The 24,560-nt window shown below is 41.3% G+C and overlaps 2 protein-coding genes across 3 annotated transcripts in view; one reads left to right on the forward strand and one right to left on the reverse strand.

The window, feature by feature from the left end:
• slc39a6 (solute carrier family 39 member 6) overlaps positions 1-24,560 on the forward strand; it is a 164,886-nt gene that overhangs the window by 44,984 nt on the left and 95,342 nt on the right. The gene's annotated exons all lie outside the window — the stretch shown is intronic.
• The window catches only part of tmeff1a (transmembrane protein with EGF-like and two follistatin-like domains 1a), a 78,404-nt gene that overhangs the window by 10,621 nt on the left and 43,223 nt on the right, over positions 1-24,560 (reverse strand). For both annotated transcript variants that reach the window (XM_021612636.3, XM_021612637.3), the window contains exons 2-4: positions 8,148-8,257; positions 3,185-3,314; positions 778-804 (exon numbers count right to left, since the gene is read on the reverse strand). In XM_021612636.3, the coding sequence (XP_021468311.1) occupies positions 778-804; positions 3,185-3,314; positions 8,148-8,257 (267 nt within the window). The remainder of the gene's footprint in view (positions 1-777; positions 805-3,184; positions 3,315-8,147; positions 8,258-24,560) is intronic.

Below are 24,560 nucleotides of genomic sequence, written 5' to 3' on the forward strand. Positions count from 1 at the left end.
GGAGAAGTTACTGGGACGAACGAACGGCCATTGTCTCTCAGACCATTATCAGGGACTTAATATTCCAGCTCGCTTACAGACTGTGTACAAAGCCATGCGGTTCACTGGCTTGTGTAACCCCCATTCACAAATCATCCAAAAAGCCAGCTTGAGTATTCATTAAAGGAATTTGTTGTGTATTGTCTGAAATGTATTCCCGAGACAAACTCAAGAGTTGGAAGCTTTCAGAAGTAGTGAATAAGCAGGGGGATGTAAAGTTAAACTGCAATCTAAATAGGCATTTCCAGAAATGACCGACATACCAATTGTCACAGTCAAGGGACTGCATTAGCATTCAGCATGAACAGAATAGGAAATAAGTGCTTGGTGTATCAAGCCTGTGTACTTCCTAGGAGTTGGTACACCATTCCATGTCGCACGAGGAAAAATCTTCAAAAAGGGTTAAAAGTTAGAGGCAGTTCGGAGGTTTATTTGCTAATTGTTTACCTCACATTTTACCTAAATGGTTCACATATACACATACGACCGTCATTCTTAACTTGTGAAACCGCACAATCCGTGGTTTCAGGTGTGCCCCTTTCTTGTCCAATGTAGTCATTTTGGGGCCTTTGAGGTATGTAAGTATGTTTCACTGATATATTCGCCTCAGAAGTCACAGAACAAATGACTGTAAGTGCAGATTATTTCAATGCGTTATCATCTAGTACATGTGTAGTTCGAAAACCATATTGGATGTATATGCTTAACACAGGATTAACCATAGAGTATACCACGTACCTCCGTCTCCAGAGCCGGAGCCAGTATCTGTGAAGACAGGAAAGACGTTGTCACAATTCTAATCCACATATGGTGTATGCCCTTCAAAAACACTGCTTCCCTATATTTCTTGGCATAGTGTCGTTGCATTAAGAAATGGACCCTGGCAACACAAATCTTGGCACAGTGTGCTTGAATTAAGAAATGGACACATGCTTCCAAGATTTTTGTTGCATTAGGAGATGAATATTGGCTGCATCGTTTAATTAAAGTTCCCTACAGCTTTCTTTTACAGCACCTCTATCCAAATTCATAGTTCACGAAAACTTTTAACAGAGGGACCAGACGTAAATTCTCTAGAAACTACCAAAGATCAGCTTCAAGGTTTACTCAACCCAAAACCACAGCCCAGTCTTGACTGCAAAAACATTGACTGTAGTTCAATCTACCTCAATTGGGCCGACCAACCTGTGCTCCCGCACATTGGCTAACCGGGCTATCTGCATTGTGTCCCGCCACCCCTCTTTTACGCTACTGCTACCCTCTGTTCATCATATATGCATAGTCACTTTAACCATATCTACATGTATATACTACCTCAATCAGCCTGACTACCCAGTGTCTGTATGTAGCCTCGCTACTGTTATTTTTCACTGTCTTTTTACCGTTATCTTATTTCTTTACTTACCTATTGTTCACCTAATACCTTTTTTCACTATTGGATGGAGCCTGTTGTATTCGGCGCACGTGACAAATAAACTTTGATTTGATCAAATCCATACTGCAGAAAAAATACTGTTCCACTGTAGGTAGCTAACATTTACAGAGTGAAAAACTTGTAAGTAAGTAACATTGACACACTTCTTGGTGTGGGTTTGATAAAAAATGTAACAACTCTTATACCGAATGCTAATTCTATTATGTAATCCAAACAATACGTTTTTCCTATCTGAATTCTGACACACCCTTGACTCTGACCAATTTTGTTACCAATTTTGACCCCCTGATCCCAGCAAATGCTGATTGCTTATCATAAACGATGTATGATGTCTCCTCTCTCCATGCCCCTTTTAATGTGTTCTTGGACAGTGGAGAGCATCCACCTACACGGACACTCCTGTAACTACTCCCACTCACTACTGCAAAAAATGCTTAGCCCTATTGCTGCATCCTAAATGGCAACCTTTTCCCTTTATAGAGCACTACTTCTGACCAGGGCCCATAGGGCTCTGGTCAAAAGTAGTGCACTAAATAGTGAATAGGGTGCCCTTATCAGGGTCCTTAGTATTCATGGTGTTGCCTCGGCAGTCGGCTCATAGCCGCCAAACGCTTCAATGACAGAAAGCCTAAATATAGGCAAGAGGAAATGGGACTAAGCAAGGAGAGAGGGGAAGGAAGCAGAGGGCATATTGCGGCGCAAGAACGCTCGGGTAAGTCGTAAAAAGAGTGCACTGCTGTGATGCGTCACCAGGGAAATCAGGCCACCGCCCCGAGAGATTGGTTTCACGACACGAGCTGGAAACTGTTGCTCAAAGTTTCTCACACGTTTGCTATGTGTCATGACAATGTGACCCCTGGGATGTCTGTGATACTCGAAGAGAAAACCTGTCTGTCTTAGTGTAGGCACAGGTGAACAAGTGATGTGAGTGTGTGTTTGTGTGTCTGTGGGCAATCTGTGCAGGGCTTTTGTTTCTGCCTCAGAATTGGCTTCTGGGTTAGACCTGGTGAACCAGTCAGATATTTCCTATTCAAAGCCATACCCTGATGAATGACAAGAAAATAACTAACACTTCCAAATACACCTATTCTGAAATTGTGATTTCGACAACAGGTATCCCCAACAGAGCCAGCTGCTTTCCATATTTTTCTTTAATTGCTAATTGATGTTAACCTAAGAAACGAGGTGAGCGGAATCTCAAACCAATCAGTGTAATCAATAAAATATTGAGGAGAGTAGAAACCCTGTAGACACGCCAGCCCTTGAGGACTGGGATTGAGAGAACCTGGGGCTGCGTTCTAATTCCCACACTTCTCCCTGAAGTATGGACTTGCTCACTCCCCCACATGGACGTCAAAGCTCATTGGATTGGCATCAGCTAGAACTAGTGCTGAAAGAGTTTCTACCATATTTCGTCCACCACTCTGTTCCTTTTAAATCCACCAGGGGAGTGAAGGAGTGCACACACAGGGGTGAAAGGTAGACAAACAGACTGCAGCCCTGAACAAGTCTACATCCATTGAACGTTATTGTAATAATATAAATACAATTATTTGAACAGACATTTCCATTCAAGTGAATGTTCTGTTCTGGGCTGTGATGGGTTGTGGACATATGAGTCAAATTGCTGTGGTCTGAGGGAATAAAAATAAAAAAATCCTTTAAGAAATGATATTTCTCTGATTGTAACGTAGAAGTGGAAACACTCACCTGCAGAGCATGGCCCATCAGATGAGCGTGATATGAGCCTCTGCTGTTTGCAGGAGGCCTGTCTTCGGTAGCATTCATTCTGGTAGGTATCGCCATTGGAGCCACACACAGGGATGTAGTTTTTGTGGCACTGAAATTAAAAGCAGAAAACAACAAAAAACAAAAAGGTGAGTGCGTCTACATAATGCAAAGAGGCAATATACAACCTCAGAAGGTTGAAGAAATTTGGCTTGTCACCAAAAGCACTCAAACTTTGACAGATGCACAATCACCGCCTGGTAACGGCAACTGCTCCGCCCACAACCATAAGGCTCTCCAGAGGCTAGTGAGGTCTGCACAACGCATCACTGGGGGCAAACTACCTGCCCTCCAGGACACCTACACCACCCGATGTCACAGGAAGGCCAAAAAGATCATCAAGGACAACAACCACCCGGGCCACTGCCTGTTCACCCCGCTACCATCCAGAAGGCGCAGTCAGTACAGGTGCATCAAAGCAGGGACCGAGAGACTGAAAAACAGCTTCTATCTCAAGGCCATCAGACTGTTAAACAGCCACCACTAACATTGAGTGGCTGCTGCCAACATACTGACTCAAATCTCTAGCCACTTTAATAATGGAAAAATGGATGTAAAAAATGTATCACTAGCCACTTTAACCAATGCCACTTCATAAAATGTTTACATACCCTACATTACTCATCTCATAAGTATATACTGTACCCTATACCATCTACTTCATCTTGCCTATGCCGTTCTGTACCATCACTCATCTATATATTTTTATGTACATATTCTTATTCATTCCTTTACACTGTGTATACAAGGTAGTTGTGGAATTATTAGGTTAGATTACTTGTTGGTTATTACTGCAGTGTCGGAACTACTAGAAGCACAAGCATTTCGCTACACTCGCATTAACATCTGCTAACCATGTGTATGTGACAAATAAAATTTGATTTGATTTTGATTTGAGAGTGCAGATACTTTCACAACAAGAAAATGTGATAGGTAGTTGTGAAATAGTAGTAAGCTAGCTAATGCAAAAGCTGTCATTGAGTAGCCAAAGCCATAATTTAAATATGCAGTGCCTTCGGAAAGTATTCAGACCCCTTCCCCTTTCCATATTTTGTTACGTTAGCGCCTTATAAAATAAAAAACAGAAATACCTTATTTACATAAGTATTCAGACCATTTGCTATGAGACTTGAAATTGAGCTCAGGTGCATCCTGTTTCCATTGATCATTCTTGAGATGTTTCACCTGTGGTAAATTCAATTGATTGGACATGATTTGGAAAAGCACACACCTGTCTACATAATGTCCCACAGATGATAGTCAGTGCAAAACAACCATCTCTGCAGCTGTCACGGCTCTCGTGGGTTGAAGGAGACCAAGGTGCAGCGTGGTAGGCGTTCAAGATATTTATTAAACTGAACACCGCAACAAAATAACAACCATATCCGGCCAAAACATAGAAACAGTAAACATAGAAACAAAGAAACTAGAATGCCCACCCTAGTCACACCGCAGCACTCCACCAATCAGGCCTTTATGGTAGAGTGGCCAGACGGAAGCAACTCCTCAGTAAAAGGCACATGACAGCCTGCTTGGAGTTTGCCAAAAGGCACATAAAGGATCATGAGAAACAAGATTCTTTGGTCTGATGAAACCAAGATTGAACTTTTTCACGTCTGGAGGAATCCTGGCCCCATCCCTACAGCAAAGCATAGTGGTGGCAGGGACTGGGAGACTAGTCATGATTGAGGGAAGCCCGGACTTGAACCCGATCGAACATCTCTGGAGAGACCTGAACATTTCTGTGCAGCAACGCTCCCCATCCAATCTGACAGAGCTTGAGAGGATCTGCAGAGAAGAAATGGGAGAAACTCCACAAATACAGGTGTGCCAAGCTTGTAGCGTCATATACTAGACTCGAGGCAGTAATCGTTGCCAAAGGTGCTTAAACAAAGTACTGAGTAAAGAGTCTGAAAACGTATGTAAATGTGATATCAGTTTTGTTACACATTTCTAAAAAACTGTTTTTACGTTGTCATTATGGGGTATTGTGTCAAGATTGATGAGGGGAATAAACAATTTAATCAATTTTAGAATAAGGCTGTAATGTAACAAAATGTGGAAAAAGTCAAGGGGTCTGAATACTTCCCCTAATGCACTGTACATTCTAGTCATCTATCGTTCATTATGAGGGAATGTCATGAATGGTTATAACCTATGTCATGTCGCATCTAGGAAGCTTCATAAAGGCTTTGCAGGCAAGGACTGATTGAAGACATACTATACTGTAGGCTATTGCTCAGTCTCCCAATTAAACTATGTCTCTAAGGTATTCTGGTTTCTTCACACACACACCTGTCCTCCTTCTGTTGCAATTACAGTCATATTAGAGAGAAATATGGTGGCCATCTCATTCAGCACCTCAGACTACAGAAAGCAACCTAGACTAGAGGGCGAAAACAACAGCACTCCCCTCCGAAGCTATACCAAGCACCCCCGGGGGTGGGTAGTAACGCACAACAAGTAACGCTTTACATGTACTTAAGTCTGTTTGTGGAAGAACTAGTACTTTTCTAGTTACTCTCTGTGGGCTGTACTTGTACTCTTACTCAAGTATTTTCTGAAGAAAGTAACTCACCTTTTACTCTGTTACATTTTACAAAATCACTTCAGTTACAGTGCCTTGCGAAAGTATTCGGCCCCCTTGAACTTTGCGACCTTTTGCCACATTTCAGGCTTCAAACATAAAGATATAAAACTGTATTTTTTTGTGAAGAATCAACAACAAGTGGGACACAATCATGAAGTGGAACGACATTTATTGGATATTTCAAACTTTTTTAACAAATCAAAAACTGAAAAATTGGGCGTGCAAAATTATTCAGCCCCTTTACTTTCAGTGCAGCAAACTCTCTCCAGAAGTTCAGTGAGGATCTCTGAATGATCCAATGTTGACCTAAATGACTAATGATGATAAATACAATCCACCTGTGTGTAATCAAGTCTCCGTATAAATGCACCTGCACTGTGATAGTCTTAGAGGTCCGTTAAAAGCGCAGAGAGCATCATGAAGAACAAGGAACACACCAAGCAGGTCCGAGATACTGTTGTGAAGAAGTTTAAAGCCGGATTTGGATACAAAAAATATTTCCCAAGCTTTAAACATCCCAAGGAGCACTGTGCAAGCGATAACATTGAAATGGAAGGAGTATCAGACCACTGCAAATCTACCAAGACCTGGCCGTCCCTCTAAACTTTCAGCTCATACAAGGAGAAGACTGATCAGAGATGCAGCCAAGAGGCCCATGATCACTCTGGATGAACTGCAGAGATCTACAGCTGAGGTGGGAGACTCTGTCCATAGGACAACAATCAGACGTATATTGCACAAATCTGGCCTTTCTGGAAGAGTGGCAAGAAGAAAGCCATTTCTTAAAGATATCCATAAAAAGTGTTGTTTAAAGTTTGCCACAAGCCACCTGGGAGACACACCAAACATGTGGAAGAAGGTGCTCTGGTCAGATGAAACCAAAATTGAACTTTTTGGCAACAATGCAAAACGTTATGTTTGGCGTAAAAGCAACAGAGCTGAACACACCATCCCCACTGTTAAACATGGTGGTGGCAGCATCATGGTTTGGGCCTGCTTTTCTTCAGCAGGGACAGGGAAGATGGTTAAAATTGATGGGAAGATGGATGGAGCCAAATACAGGACCATTCTGGAAGAAAACCTGATGGAGTCTGCAAAAGACCTGAGACTGGGACGGAGATTTGTCTTCCAACAAGACAATGATCCAAAACATAAAGCAAAATCTACAATGGAATGGTTCAAAAATAAACATATCCAGGTGTTAGAATGGCCAAGTCAAAGTCCAGACCTGAATCCAATCGAGAATCTGTGGAAAGAACTGAAAACTGCTGTTCACAAATGCTCTCCATCCAACCTCACTGAGCTCGAGCTGTTTTGCAAGGAGGAATGGGAAAAAATTTCAGTCTCTCGATGTGCAAAACTGATAGAGACATACCCCAAGCGACTTACAGCTGTAATCGCAGCAAAAGGTGGCGCTACAAAATATTAACTTAAGGGGGCTGAATAATTTTGCACGCCCAATTTTTCAGTTTTTGATTTGTTAAAAAAGTTTGAAATATCCAATAAATGTCGTTCCACTTCATGATTGTGTCCCACTTGTTGTTGATTCTTCACAAAAAAATACAGTTTTATATCTTTATGTTTGAAGCCTGAAATGTGGCAAAAGGTCGCAAAGTTCAAGGGGGCCGAATACTTTCGCAAGGCACTGTACATAGATTTATTTTACTCTATTGTCGCTGTCAGATGAAAACGTAGTGACTGTTGTGAATATACATTTATTTTACTCTGTGATTATACATTTATTGGCTCTAAGTTGTCCATCAAACCCTGTATCTCCACCACAGCTCTTGAAGTGAAGCACATGTGTTCACCACTAAGGAGATTTTTTTGACGTTGACGTTGACACTAGTGTTTTGCGGGTACTATTTATTGAAGCTGCCAGTTGAGGACTTGTGAGGTGTCTGTTTCTCAAAGTAGACACTACTGTACTTGTCCTCTTGCTCAGTTGTGCACCGGGGCCTCCCACTCCTCTTTCTATTCTGCTTAGAGCCAGTTTGCGCTGTTCTGTGAAGGGAGTAACTATGCTGGAGGACATCTGCAAGATGGTGCTAGCAGGCTTAAATAACGCATTTCAAATCAATTGCACTAAGTTGTTGTTATCTTTGTTTGCTGTCACATTTTACCATAAGGTGTAAAAAATTAACAAACTAAATGTGTAACTAGTATTTAGGTAGTTTTCTGACCGGATCCTTTTTACTCTTACTTGAGTAGTTTCTTAAGAGGGCGACATTCTGAACCTGATAACGTAGGTAAACATGTACACACACAAAATCTGGTAGAAACTACACCACATACCTGAAACTGGCACACACACTTCAGCGTGGCTCCGTCATCTCTGCAGACACCTCCAAAACGGCAGCTGGAGTCGTCACACACTCGTAGGTCGCTCTTCTTCTCCGACAGATCTAGTAAGACAAAGAAAAAAAGAGGTCATTCATTAATTTTGAATGTAGGCTACACATCTTGTGCATTCCAAATGGCCCCTGGGTAAATACTGGACAGAACACATGTTGGGTTATTTGGTAACCCAGTCCTGGGTAAATACTGGACAGAACACATGTTGGGTTATTTGGTAACCCAGCCCTGGGTAAATACTGGACAGAACACATGTTGGGTTATTTGGTAACCCAGCCCTGGGTAAATACTGGACAGAACACATGTTGGGTTATTTGGTAACCCAGCCCCGGGTAAATTCTGGACAGAAAACATGTTGGGTTATTTGGTAACCCATCCCTGGGTAAATACTGGACAGAACACATGCTGGGTTATTTTGACCCAGTCAGTTGGGCTGCGTAAATAACCCAACATGTGTTCACTACTACCCAACATGTGTTCACTACTACCCAACATGTAGTGAATCTTTGTTTTCATTTCAACAATTTACTATCTGTGATGTTCTATATGCTTTGCTTAAGATTGATGTGAAAATAAATCCACTGGGGCTGATATGCTTGATCCACTTTTACTGCAGCTCTCTGCCACCCTAACAGCTGAATCCTTTTACCTGATGATTAAATCTGGTACTATCCCCAAGGTTTGGAAGGCGGCCCATGTACTCCCCCTTCACAAAGGTGGTGACCCTTGTGACCTAAATAATTAATCGCCCTATTTTATCTTAGAAATGTATTATACATTTAAATCAGTCGGGTTTTAGTGCTATGACCTGGTCTATCTCTGTTGCATCTTACATTAGTTATAAATTATGTAGTTTCCTGTATGAATCTTCATTGACCTGTCAAAGGCTTTCGATACTGTTGATTACTCACCCCTAATTCAGAGGCGTTGTCATAGACCAGGCTGCATGTAATTCATTGACAGATACAACTCAATGTGTATCTGCTGACGCTGTTAAATAAGATTTCCTGGATATTACGAAAGGTGTCCCACACGGGTCGATTCTGGGTCCTGTAGTTGTTACGGTTCACATTAACAATACCACAGCCACTTCAAAGCAACACAGTAACACATGGTAAGCCAAGTACATTGCTTTTGTTGGTTCTGGTAAGGAGTTAATTTGTCCCTTGGACTCCCTTCCCAGGTCTATACAGGTGTAATGGAGGGTATATGCAGGCATACGCGGTATACCCACGTATTTTTCAGTGAGCATTGCGTTTACTCACTTCTTAATCCCCAGGATGTGTAGCAAATTAGTGAAGTGGAAGTATACGCCGTTTCAATGAATAAGGCTGATCAGTATGTTTAGCTTAAACTGTTGATAAACTATTATTTCTTCACATTTTAGCACAGCAATGTGGTAGGCCTAGAATGGTGCGAATGTTAAACATTTTGTGGGAAAACACTGTTCTAAAATTCACCCCGCACCTGTAAGGGGTTTCAAGGACAGAGACAGAGATGGAAGTATTTATTTGAAATTTAGAGAGGGAAGGTAGATCTAAAGATGCAACAATTACCATTGCTAATATGACTGGGATAATGACTTTGGCTGCTAGACAAGAAAAAAGGTACGAAATGATTCATAATATCAAGTAAATGTCCAGGTTCCAAACAATTAAGGAACAGGGAAAATATAGTGAGGCTAATTATGGCGATGCTAATGATAACTGTCTTCTGGTAGATGGAAAGGCTTTCCCAGAAACCTTCTCAATTAAATGTTATCTAGTTACAAAGTAGCATTTGCCTACCTAGCAGAATGATTATGATTGAATGATTATTTGCATCAATCCAGTGGCCATTTGTTTTGCAAACTCCATCTCATGTGTTACAGAAACACCACTAACCAAACAACCGTGCTAGGTGCATGGGGACATTTATAAACCGTATGTACGTATAAAATATACCCCAAAATGTGCGTGCACCAGTTCACGCAAAAGTTGGTATTTAAAACAATTTTACTTGACGTGAGATGGACTAACCTCCCGCAAACATTATACCATGTGGACGCACATCTGCTAGTGGTTGAAATATTGTGTTGCAAGCTGGCAAGTATTTTGTACAAATCGGGGATATGATGAAAATCTTATTAATAAAAAACAAAAAAAACATACTAACAGTACGTAGCGTACTCTGCTGGTGTTACCGACCGGGTATTTAAAGGGCACTTTTCAAGCTGATTTTCATTTTTTCCATTACTGGGAAGAGTGAAAATATGTTTGTTAGAATAGTATTTTCCTTGAAATAGGCATCTTAAAATTAGACATAGGAATTTGTTTTCTATTTATTTTATTTTCATAACCATTGCAGAATATATTCCTCACTTTTTCTGGCTGTGATGGGTTCATTTTCCCGAAGGAGCCATACAACAAATGACCATGTGCATCTCTCAGCCTAGTGGCCTAGCAAATAGGCCATATGTATCTCTGGTTTTGCAAGATCATTAGCAGCATGGTTTATAATACCGGCATACAGTCGAATTTAACAGCTTATCTTTGACATTTATGTCGGCCTATGCATCGAGTTTTAAGTATTTATTGTCACGTGCACAAGTACAGTGAAATGCCTTTCTTGCTTGCTCTTTCCGAACATTGCAGTAATTAACATCAGTAGTACTATAAAAAATTAGAAAAAAACCTCTTAGCAGAACAAAAAACACACGTACTGTAATTGGATTTTATTTAGTAGCCTGCTCTACAATGTTACAGAATTCACGGGCAGTCCTTCTTATTTCGGTTGGTGGAAAAGTCGATATAAAAGGTTCTGCTGACAGGTCCACGACAATTTGACATTGTTTTCTTGTTCAGAAACGGACAGTCCTTTTCCAGATACAGCATAAATTACTGCTAAAGATTAAAACATTCTGCCAACAGTATGGGTAGGTTAAAGTATTGCTGTGCGATAGGAGTGCGACATCATGGCCCATTTAATCTCAGAACCTATAGCAAGGGAGGACATACACTACATTACCAAAAGAATGTGGACACCTTGTCAAACACCTCATTCCAAAATCATGGGCATTAATATGGAGTTTGTCCCCCCTTTTGCTAATATAATAGCCTCCACTTTTCTGGGAAGGCTTTCCACTAGATGTTGGAACATTGCTGTGGGGACTTCCATTCAGCCACAAGAGCATTAGTGAGGTCGAGCACTGATGTTAGGCGATTAGGCCTGGCTCACAGTCGGCATTTCAATTCATCCAAAAGATGTTCGATTGGGGTTGCGGTCAGGGCTGTGTGGAGGCAGATCAAGTTCTTCCACACCGATCTCAACAAACCATTTCTGTATTGACCTCCCTTTGTGCACCTGGGCATTGCCAGGGTGAAACAGGAAAGGGCCATCCGCCAATCTTTTGCCACAATGTTGGAAGCACAGAATTGTCTAGAACGTCGCTGTATGCTGTAGGATTAAGATTTCCCTTCACTGGAACTAAGGGGCCTAACCCGAACCAATGAAAAACAGCTCCAACCATTATTCCTCCACCACCACACATTACAGTTGGCACTATGCATTGGGGCAGGTACCGTTTTCCTGGCATCTGCCAAACCTGGATTCATCTGTCGGACTGCCAGATGGTAAAGCATGATTCATCACTTCAGAGAAAGCGTTTCCACTGCTCCAGAGTCCAATGGCGGCTAGTTTTACACCACTGCAGCCGACGCCTGGCATTGCGAATGGTGATCTTAGGCTTGTGTGCAGCTGCTCGGCCATGGAAACCCATTCCATGAAGTTCCCGACGAACAGTTATTGTGCTGACGTTGCTTCCAGAGGCTGTTTGGAACTCGGTAGTGAGTGTTGCAAACGAGGACAGACGAGTTTTACTCGCTATGCACTTCAGCACTTGGTGGTCCCTTTCTGTAAGCTTGTGTGGCCTACCACTTTTGGCCGTTGTCGCTCCTAGATGTTTCCACTTCACAATAACAGCACTTACAGTTGACCAGGGCAGCTCTAGCAGGGAAGAATTTGACAAATTGACTTGTTGGAAAGGTGGCTTCCTATGACAGTGTTTGTCTATGGCTAATGTGCTCGATTTTATACACCTGTCGGCAACGGGTGTGGCTGAAATAGCTGAATCCACTAATTCAAAGAGTTGTCCACATACTTGTGTATATATAGTGTATAAACCCAATTATCTAATGATAAACTAAATATTGAACAACATTCGTCTAGACCTCAAAAGTCTCCTGATGTGGTTTAAGCATTGTTGTTGACTTAGAAAAACAATAGAATTGGATGTTCTATTTAAAAGTGTGACTTAAAAGGGGAAAAATCTGAAAGCTGTGAATTTCTGACTCAGTTTGACAGCCTAATTTATCTGTTTAAATAGTAGGCCTACTATTATCCTACTTGCCCAGTACAGCTTGGGTTAGCTTGACTGTGAAAGACCCAATATGGGATTCATAATTTTAGATCATTCAAGAGTGTGTCACAAGCTGGGTATCCGTGCAATCATGCGAATATTCAAAAATCAGCATGACAAAAATATGCTCAGATACCCACCAGCGGTGTCTCCACCAAATGGACTTCTTGCGGTTAAAAATCAGTGCGTGATGACCTAGTGCACTCAAAATGTACTTTTTCACTTAAGTTTTCATGTACTGAATAAAAATCTAAAGTTCAATTGTCACAAACCGACTCAAAGCCCATAACAAAAAGGGAGACAACGTGGAGATAAGGAGTAACAAAATATATATTTATTAAATAAAGTAAACTAAATACGATATACAATGGTGTGTGGAATCAGTAATGTAAGTGAGTGTTTTGCATGCATGAATGTGATAATGCAGGGTGTTGAAAGGTGCCAAAGCAAACAACCAAAAGGCCACCAAGATACACAACAAAATCTGTAAAGGTGTCTGCATGGAGAGAGTCTCCTCCATGAATGGGGAAGTGGTGTATTTATCCTGGGACACACCGGGCCCAGGTGTTTCCCATGTAGCTAACGACCCTCCCAACTCCGCCCACTGACATCCTAATAAGGAAACAAGAACAAAGAGATAATACGGCAGACAGAGTGGGAGGGTCATCACACAATGTGTGTGCGTCGCATTTTCAACTCTACCGATAGTTTTGTCTCTGTTGCATTAAATAGCAAATGTGCTGACTCTAGTCTTGGCACTTGCGCTCTAGCCAACAGCTCGCAGATACAGTGCAGGCAGGCTGTGTTGGTAAACTAGTCTACATAGTGAGAATATTATGGATAAGTCTGAATATTTGTATTTGTCAAACAGCAGTTAATTATCAAATCATCATGTCACCAGAATAAGACCCTCAATATTTTTTTGGAAAGGAGCATCAATCGCCATGCACTTTCACCACCCTGTGAAGTTCATCATCATTTATTTCATCTGTAGCCTAATAAACTGCATGGTTTCCAGAGCCATAATGAGAGGCCCACACACCTTATCATCGCGTGACTCCAAGTTTACTTGGACATGATGGTTATTATATCAATATTTGTGCATAAAGATATTTCCACCACCATTTTTCACTGAATTCATTTTACAGACACCAAAAGACCCCACCATGTCGAACGAACAAATATCTGTCTGCATTTATAAAATTGTACCGAAACGACCGGTTTCCATCATAGCTTTCGTGCTTAAAAAATATATATATGGTATGACCTTACACGCATAAAAACTGTGGATGTAAAAGTGGTTCGTGTTTCTCATAGAATTTCCTTTAGAAGGCGGGGCGTTTGGGAAATGTTTGTCAAAAGGAGAGGATACACACTTCTCCAGGCACCATTACTTCTATAGTAATGATAGGGCTGCTGACTACCAAAATGTGCAGAGTACCTAAATTAGCGACGTTTAGCAACAGACTCAGCAGAGATCAAAGGGAGGAAATCTGCACAAAATGATGTAGCGGTAGCAGCGTATTACTCAGTCATGCCTCTGTATGTGTCACACACCATGCCTGAGTGGTCTTTGAAGAGCCGTGTTATGGTCTGTAATTACCACTTTTGGACCAGCCTAGACTAGCTAACGACTATCTGCGCTAACCAGACCAGGATTTCAATGTTGCTCCCAGAACGAGACACAAAAACACAGTGCTACTGTGTTAGTGAGTAAGACTACACCATTTCTACATTGAGTCGACCCAAAGGCCTAGACCCTATGCCATGCCTAGCCACTCATGTAGATCTAAAATTATTTGATACATTTATTAAGCAATATTTGTGTCACCTTGCCCATAATCTCTGGGACAGACGCACGTAATATAAAAGGTATCGTAGCATCTGTCAACAGACTGTGGGATGCGGCGGCTAACAATGAACTTTGTTCCTGTGCCCTGACTTCTTGTCAATGATCATTTGGAGAGAAAAAACAATTGCGATTTCACAGGTGCTTGCATCTTTCAAATGTAGCCAAAAGACTTTCCCGAAACCTGGAAAGAGAAGGGAGTGGAGCTACCACCCAGCGTCCGTAGTATATTTTCTAACACATCTCCCACAGAACTTAATTGAGAATCTGACACAATTACACAAGATTTTACTTATGGGTTTCCAAGATTACCTTGCCCTAGACTGGGTGGAATGTTTTCCCTTATTGCTTATACCTATCCAATTGTTTGAAATCTACAGGAGGGCCTAGGTACACTCTTAGAAGAAAAGGTTCTATCTAGAACCTAAAAGGGTTATTCTGCTGTGCACATAAGGGAACCCTTTGAATAACCATTTTTGGAACTAGGTAGAACCCTTTTGGATCAAGGTAGAACCTTTTTGGGTTCCATGTAGAACCCTTTCCACAGAGGTTTTCTACCTGGAACCAAAAAGGGTTATCCTATGGGTACAGCCAAATAATTATTTTGGAACCCTTTTTATAAGAGTGTAGTAGGGGCTTAGGGTTGATTTAGAAATCAGAATGACGACAGCCTTAGATGTGCAAAGTAAACTCCGCTTTCCAGGAACTACAAGCTGGTGTGTAAGTAAACTGGTGTATATGTAATGCACACGTAATGTAAAACCTGTCCCCATTTTATTTGTTAATCTCGCAGAGTCTAACGCTTCATCTCAAATAGCAAACTTTTTCCCAACATATTGCAGTACTTTTGACCAGAAACGTATTTGCCCTGGTCAAACGTATTGCACTTTATAGGGAATAGGATACCATTTGGGATGAGTCCTAAGTTGGAGAAGCTGCTCTCTGGGCTTACCGACCACTTGGACAGAGAACCATGTAAGCTATTCCAATGTTAAACCCATTGCAATGGATAACGCCTTGCATATATTGTACAAATGTCTTGTTCCAGAACTTTCTAGATGTTTGCATATCTAAATTGTTTATCTTTGTCTCAGCGTTGCAGTTCCTGAATATTTTATCTTTCCCATTCACCCTCTGAATGGCACATATACAATCCATGTCTCCAGGCTTAAAAATCCTTACTTAACCTGTCTCCTCCCCTTTGTCTACACTGATTGAAGTGAATTTAACAAGTGACATCAACAAGAGATCATAGCTTTCACCTGGATTCACCTGGTCAGTCTATGTCAATGTTTTGAACACTCAGTGTATAGGCCTTGTCTCCTGTACTATAAATATTGTTACTTAGCCACACTTATCTTTCCAGAATGAGTCAAATTAGACAATTTCATAGAGCATCAAAGAGATACAATGTTGCTTAAGCGAATCTCTCCCGACCAGCACAAAATTGGCTGATTTGTATCTTTTCTCATTTGACTAGGCGATGTTCCTTCTGACTGGCTGTCGACGTCATAGCAGAGCAGAGGAGCAGAGAGAGGAGTGTGTTGAGGTGGCCAGAACCCTGAACCGTCTGTGTAGTTTAATGTGTTCCGGGGAGGGGCTGTCAACAACAGCTGTTTACGGCAGCTGTCCACTGCTGGCTGGCTTCAATCTCTTATTGTTTCCTTCCTTCCGCTGGCTAGTGTGCCTTTCATGGCTAATTAAGCCAAGCCATTGCCCCATCCATCAGGGTAGATTGTGCCTGGTGCGGTTGAGGATGAAGCATGTGTGTCTGAGTTTGAGTGTATTTGGGAGTAAACATTTCAGTTGCAGGCATTTCTGTGCTTAACTTAATATACATAGACACCAAATGTATCTATTAACAGAGATTTCTGTGTATATCTGTGTGAGTGCTTGTTTACAACAGAGCAGTCTATCTATTTTATATGTTCCCTGGAATATAGGCTATATATTCCAACAAACTCACCAGAAATTTGTGATTTTTTAATATATTTTTTATATACAGTTATATATCACAATATTATTTTTGGACGATATTAGATCTATATTTGACTCCAAGTATCGATTTGTACCTGCGCCAAACTTCTGTATTTTTCATCCTATTGCTTGTCCTCCATCTTTTAAAAAATATTTTTAAAATAGTGTTTTACAGCACTTTTATTTCTCTGACGGATCAAAATTCATTCTCACGTTCTATCGTATTTCTGCAGAAGAAATATAGTGATCAATATGTTTGGAGTATCAAATCGCAATACAATTGCAGAATCTAATCATAATACATATAGAATCGTTAGATTTTTTTAATTGTGAGAATCGCAATGCATATCGTATTGGCACCTAAGTATAATGATAATATCGTACAGTGAGGTCCCTGGCAATTCCCAGCCAGACTAGAAATGCAACATAATTCCTTATTCAGACAGAACTGGAGAGAACTCAGTGGTCCGTGGCTGTCTGGGCCGAGCGCAGATCAACCTCTGTCTCAAATCCCCCCCGCTTGCCTGAGTCGTCATGCCCACCTAGCGGTCTGTCTCCTGGGTCGTTATCTATGCCGAGCCCCCCTGACTCCAGGCTAGTAGACGTCAATACTTCAACTCCTGTCTGGTAGACTGGGGTCTACACTTCACTGGTTTTCCTCGGCTCAGACAGAAAGGGTCTTTTAGCTTTTAACCCTTTCAGCTTGAAACTGTTTTTCGGCTTGATACACCAGGATTAAAAGGTTCGATTCCAGCTGTGGCCACCCATATGAAAATGTATGCACAGATGACTAAGTTGCTTTGGATAAAAGCGTCTTCTTAATGGCACATATGATATTGAATTGAGAACATTCTTATTCATCGCCATTCATAGTTGGACATAAATATGTTTTGAATGTATATTTAGACTTTGCTCAAGACTTTGCTCAAAGTGTCTATGGATTCCTCCCTGTTGTGTTGAACATTGTCAGATCAAATGGAATATTGTGTAGCGAGCCTCACCTCTTCTCTTTACAGTTTAATCATGGACAAACCTCCATTCCCCTTCACTCCTTGCAAGCCAACACATTTCAAAGGAGAACCTTGGATGTTTGAGATTGTACACAACTTGACAGTTGAGTAGCATTCGTACTTGTGAAAAAGAGATATGTGCTGCCCTCAACTACAAACAATCACGTGAGCATGTACACATAGAAACACACACAAACACACACAACTCATGGCAGAAGTCAAACGTTTTCATTTCATAGCAAAACAACCTTTTGAAGGACGATTGTATCATATTGATATTGTCTAAACGCAACGAGAGACTGTAGGAAGCGTCTGCGATGCCATTCTCCGAAAAGAAACATGAGAGGGGGGCTGAGCAATTCATGTAAAATGTCACCATCAGAAATACATTATAGGGACTTAATACCCAAACAGCTATTGATTTCATAAATAATAAATATACACTACGGGTCAAGTTATAGAACACCTCCTCAGTCAAGGGTTTTTCTTTATTTTTATCATTTATGCATTGTAGAATAATAGTGAAGACATCAAAACTATGAAATCACCCATATTGAATCATGTATTAACCCAAAAAATTATCTAAATATATTTTATATATGGGATTCTTCAAATAGCCACCTTTTGCCGTCATGACAGCTTTGCACCCTCTTGGCATTAGGACTGCAACAGGAAAGGAAGACTCAGAGTTACCTCTGCTGCAGAGGATAAGTTCATTAGAGTTACCAGCCTCAGAAATTAAAGCTCAAATAAATGCTTCACAGAGTTCAAGTAACAGACACATCTCAATATCAACTGTTCAGAGGAGACTGCGTGAATCATGGTTGAATTGCTGCAAAGAAAACACTACTAAAGGACACCAATAGTAAGAAGAGACTTGCTTGGGCCAAGAAACACGAGCAATGGACATTAGACCGGTAGATATTTGTCCTTTGGTCTAGAGTCCAAATTGGAGATGTTTGGTTCCAACCACAGTGTCTTTGTGAGACGCGGTGTGGGTGAACAGATGACCCCCGCATGTGTATTTCCCACTGTAAAGCATGGAAGAGGAGGTGTTATGGTGTGGGGGTGCTTTGCTGGTGACACTGTCTGTGATTTATTTAGAATTCAAGGCACACAGCATTCTGCAGCGATACACCATCCCATCTGGTTTGGGCTTAGTGGGATTAACATTTGTTTTTCAACAGGACAATGACCCAACACACCTCCAGGCTGTGTAAGGGCTATTTGACCAAGGAGAGTGATGGAGTGCTGCATCAGATCTGGCTTTCACAATCCCCCGACCTCAACCAAATTGAGATGGTTTGGGATGAGTCGGACCGCAGAGTGAAGGAAAAGCAGCCAGCAAGTGCTCAGCATATGTGAGAACTCATTCAAGACTGTTGGAAAAGCATTCCAGGTGAAGCTGGTTGAGAGAATGCCAAGAGTGTGCAAAGTTGTCATCAAGGCCAAGGGTGGCTATTTGAAGAATCTGAAATATAAAATATATTTAGATAATTGTTTTGGTTAATACATGATTCCATGTGTTAGTTCATCATGTTGATGTCTTCAATATTATTATACAATATAGAAATTGTATAATATAAATATATATATATATATATATATATATATATATATATATATATATATATATATATATATATATATATATATATATATATATATATATATATATATATATTTAATGGTTTTGTTATATTCGTTTTTTGTGAAACACAGCAAAAAGAGGCTTTCCCAATCACATAATCAGTAGAACCACTTTAAACTGCTATCCTACTACGGTCTTTCACTATTTAAATGTAAGTGCAGCAGGACGACTGATGGGTTTGTCTAATTACTTCATTTAAATAACAGGCTCTGGCTCGGAAGCACATCCTCCACCTGCCACCCGGGTGGCTGAGTGATCGCCGGTCTCTTTTCAGACCCTTAACCCGAGATTTATAGAGGGACACATCTCATCCCCCACTAACACACACGAACATGTAAAACAGACACACACACGCTCACATGCAGTGTGTAGATGCACACACAAAGCACACCCACCATGCAGAGTGCAGACAGACACCCACACAATCTTTCATTGCTATTCACTGCTGGGTTGATTAGTTGACTTCCTGGATGACTTCCTTGAGGGCTTAAACCCACTTCATCCCCTCCACGCACGCACGCACGCCCTTTGCAAATGCTTTGGTCTGCTTAGGTCTTGAGCAAGGAAGTCCACATAGAGTAGTTGTTTTAAGGTGTAAACACTAGTGTAGAACACAGGTATGTTGTAATTTATCCTCAATAACCAAGATTGTTATACTGGAAGTGTAGACTCACAAAACCTTTATTTCTACTTCCATTGTCAACGACAGACATTGACTCACTTGCAGGGGTGTGAATATTTACAAGGACTTTAGATCTTCTTCTGCAAAACATGCCCCCCCCCCCAAAAAAAAAAATGTTTATATGAGGAAACCGTTGTCTTTAACCAAATCAACACAGTGCCACCTTAGAGAAGCTGCTTTGCAAATTGATGAACAATGAGGAGTGAAATGTGATTGTCCATTGTTGTTTTTTGAGACCAAGAAAAGCTTGACCTCAAAAGAAAGATTAGTTAGCACCTTTTTTTTTTTTTTTTTTTACCATTCTCTAAAAAGCCTTTCACTGTTCTCTTCACACCATGAGCAAAAGTGCCTGCTTTTGGTTTTTGAATAAAACATGATATTTTCCATTTTTCTTTTCTTGTGCCCATTTTTTTGTGCCCATTTGCTACAGGCAACACAGAAAAATGCATCAACCATGAAAAAAACGAAAATCTATATGGTAAAATTAGACTCGTATTGTCTGTAGCCTTTTTTTCTCTAGTCTCTGTGTGACAAATCATAATCTTGGAGACTTTAAGGTAAATAGGTACTACAAATATTGTGTTATAATGCTTCCAAGAGCTTTACATGGTACTTTGGCTTGATAAGAACATTTACGGCATCAGTGTATTACAATGCACTCTGAAATGTCTACAATCACCCTCGGACAATTAGTGTAATATGAATTTACCTATTCATAAATGTTTAATATCATACAGTGTTGATATATGGTAAATCAACATTTTATGCCATGTAATTTCAAGGAATAGGAATAGAGCAACGCAATAGATTCATCCACCTTGGAATTCATTAGGCTAGATGAATAAATATTGAACAAATCCAAGATGGCTCCCTCAGGAAGAACCCCCTCTCCTGCAGACAGAAGGCTTTGCTTATTACAGTGCGGGCCTGTTTGCCAAGTCATCCCAGTGATCCGCGACTCCTGCGGAGGTGTCTAAATGAGTGTGTCTCTTTCTATACTAAGTGTGCAAACAGCACAGGTGTAGGAGAACGTGTCTGGCTTTCTATGAGGTGAGCACAAACGTGGGATGCTAAAAGATTGGCTTGTGTGGCACAGACCTCGGTCGAATCAACGTCAAATACCAAGAAAACAATACTCTTTCAGTCAAAACAGCTTTGAAATGTCAAATGCCCAATTTAAAGCAACACACTGTAAGATGTAGCCTACATGCCATCAAAGTGTGGACCACCAATCTTTTTTTTTTTTTTACAAACAACCATGCAAATCCATTCCAAAAAGTGTTCACATTCAAATAGCACTTGATTTCTAAGATACATCTGGAGTGCTCAAGGAATGACGTGAGCAATATTACTTGATTTGAAGCAATACATACTTTGTTTACAGTCTCATAACATGACAGTTGCCTAAATAACACAACATGAAACCACAGGCATCAGAAACCTAAGCTTTAGTCAAAGACAATGCAATGGGACTTTAGTTTGGGCACAGTCAAATAAGTTCAGCTTCAGCTTCAAACACCAAAGCCAGGGTGGTGCCTCAAAACAGGGTGGTGTCAAAACAAATCCAAATTCCTAACCCACCGCCTGGTTTACAACTAAAAAGCCCAACCAAATGACTTTTGCTATGTCAACTGAAGGCTTATGCAACCTGAGAGGATACAGTGCAGATACAGTAAATGTTACAATTTCCTGCTTACCAAAGGTGGATCTATTTTCTATTTTGAAACAAATATAATTTAAATATAATGCCAGCGAGTAACTAGAGGACACAAAAGAAAGAGAAACTGTATATGCTTGCAATATAAATTGGCAACTGTAAACTTTTGTAATGACTAAGAAGTCATTATTAATTTGATAAGTGCATGTTCATAGTTTGGGTCAAAATAGCAGAGCCTTTTTAACCTTCCAACCTTAACCTACTGTACCTAACTTAACCCTCATCCAAAGTTGACATTTCTAAACTTTAAAGGAGAACTCACCAGGCCGATTGTCTGACTGACGGATGTCATTGTCGCCCGTTTCTACATGTAGAATCGGTTTGCACTCGGTTTAGAGGTGCTAAGTACTCTCAGCCTGCAATCCTACTGGTCTGTCCGTGCCTTAAATAAACGTATTGCACTCCAGCCGTAAGAATTCAACATTCAGAAAACATTCCAAATAGAAAACTGACATTGCAATCTGTGTTTCACACTAAACTACAGTATACTTTCTTCCTTTGGTGGACAGCAAACTCCACACTCCTGAAGGGAAAAACTATATTGTGGTTGTGTCCTCTTGCTTCAAAGAGGCATGAATATCTATCCCAGCACATGGTTACAAAGGAGGAGGGGACAGAAATCTTACAGGGAGAGGGATGAAATAACTCACTAAAACCACAGAGAAAGAGCAGGATCTTCTCAGCAGGCGGCGAAGGAACAGGGGGATGAAGAGCCTGACGCGATGAAAGATTTAAGTGCTGGGGGAATTCAAAGGCTGAGTGACCCCAGGCCTTTCAGCCTGTAAGCTGCACGCAGGCGCTTTTGGTGTGAGTGTGAGAGAGAAGAGGAGAGAGAGAAAGAGGGAGGGGTGAGACAGGGGGGTAGAGGGAGAGCAAGAGAGATGGAAAGAGACGTAGATGTAGAGAGAGTGAGAGAGAAACACGACTTTTGACGGCAATTGACTCAACATAAAAAATCTAATCACTTCAGGACTAAAATGTTTTCTTTTCCAGTCCTCAAATAGACAAACATTTGAAACAGCCACCATCCTCCACAAACCCTTAGAGGAGAAGAAGACAGAGCGAAAGAGAGCGAGGCATGCAGTGCCCTCAATGGGTCTTCTTTCCAGAGGTTTCCATCTGTCTGTGTAAACAAGACAAAAAAAAAGGCCTTTTCAGAAACACAACAAGACCTCTAGAGGAGGACCATCTGCCACCTCAGGGTTTGGGAGAGCCTGCATGGACGAGGCCCTCAACCAGGGAGAGCCAACCAAAGATCCACTCCATACCGCGATTCCCCTCCATTCAGCCAATGTTTTGTCTCCTCACACAATCAACACAAGTAATACACTGTGTTCAGTCTTTGCTTCACTTTACAGTCCACCAACCCCCTGCCATGTTCTGGGTTAAGGCAAACATCTGACCCCAGCTAGTGCAGATAACCTTAGTGATGGTGATGGTAGAATAGGTCTACATTGAAAACAAATGGCAATAGCAAAAAATGGTGTGTGTCCCAGGGTCGGTCCCAGGCCCCCTAGTTTTCCTAGGTGACTACCGGCTAATGTACTGTATACGTCCGATCCTAAAAGGCAACACAAGTATTGTTGAGACCATTTGTATCTTCAAATGGTCTAGTTCCCTGACATTGTTCAGACTGTCCAAGTTTTGTCCATTGTTCAGGTATTTGAGATGCCTTCAGATCTTTGAGGCGTTCATATATGCAGTTTAGATTGAATTTCTTCCCACAGCCCAAAACTGGTTGAATCAACATTGTTTCAACATCATTTGTCAACACATTGTGACGTGGAATAGATGTGTGAAATACATCAGATTTGCAAAAGTCATCAATGTAATCTGTCTTTTTGAGTGGATGTATTGGTTGTAATCTTATTGATCAACATCTCAAACAAATATTACCCAATTGTCCATGCCGAAATGGTATGGTGTGCCCAGTGGGTTGAAATCACAATGAAATGGCTCCATACAATCATAGCTATTTTTGTTTTCTAGATTCAGTGACGTTTGCTGCCTCGTGTTAGATTCTCCATTTCAGTTGCAACACATCGAACAAGAGAGTTAATTGAATGATTACTGAAAGTACCTAGTATTCACACCCTCTCAGCCTATCCCTGGATCCATCTGCCAGAAACGGCAGACCTAAATGTAGGGAACAGCCAAGCAAAACCACTCTGATATCCCATGTCCTTATTTATCCATTAATCTGATGGATTTCACCTCCTCCCTACCTGGATGTGTCTGCTGGTTCCGCTCCTGATGAAATGAGACCTACTGGCAGAGACTCCCAAACCTCTCCCTATGGACCGGCCAACATGGCCAACATCCTCTAATGCAGCCTGCCCTGCCTCCCTCTCTCTCTCCGCCTCCTCTGTCTCCCTGCCAGACATGCAAACACTCAAACGTCGACATGGACAGTTATACAATGGGCAAACATAGAGATGGACAAACATATGACAATCACATTTGTTCTTGCTCTCTCTCTCTCACAGACACACACCCTTGCTCTCTCGCCCCCTCTCTCTCACACACACGCACACCCTAAAGACAGGGTAAGAAAGCCTCCGCCTCCAGAGGCATCAGCCTTGGCAGTGTAGCCTTTGGTGCAGCTGGGAGGCCAATACAACTGGCAAATGGCGTGGCCACAGATTGGACACCAACCAGCCTACTATCAATCTTCGGCCCCATGTCAACAACCCCATGTCAACATCCATAATCCCTTCCCCCTGCCATTGGTGTAACTATATGCATTATTACTGTACTACAATTCAATACAGTTTGTTTGGTCTCCCAATGATATCTGCCATCCAGCCACTGAGTGAACACTGCAATCTATATGTTGCACTGCCTTCCTAGTTGCCATTGGACATGACAGATCTCCACAAAACTGTCCTTCCTTATAGTGGTTCATTCTGGAAGTGGCTTTTGTCTTAAAAGTGGGGCATGGAGCTCAAAGAGGCTTCATAAATGTCTGTTTTGAAAGTCAATGGAAAGGGCTTTTGTCTTCTCTCAGGCAGTTCTCACAGTCCCTCATGAAGAGTGTTAATATCCTCTCTGCATGTTCTTATTGTTTATGG

This window comes from Oncorhynchus mykiss, chromosome 8 (genome assembly GCF_057628025.1).
Source record: "Oncorhynchus mykiss isolate SJ-2025 chromosome 8, ASM5762802v1, whole genome shotgun sequence".
Lineage (NCBI taxonomy): Eukaryota > Metazoa > Chordata > Actinopteri > Salmoniformes > Salmonidae > Oncorhynchus > Oncorhynchus mykiss.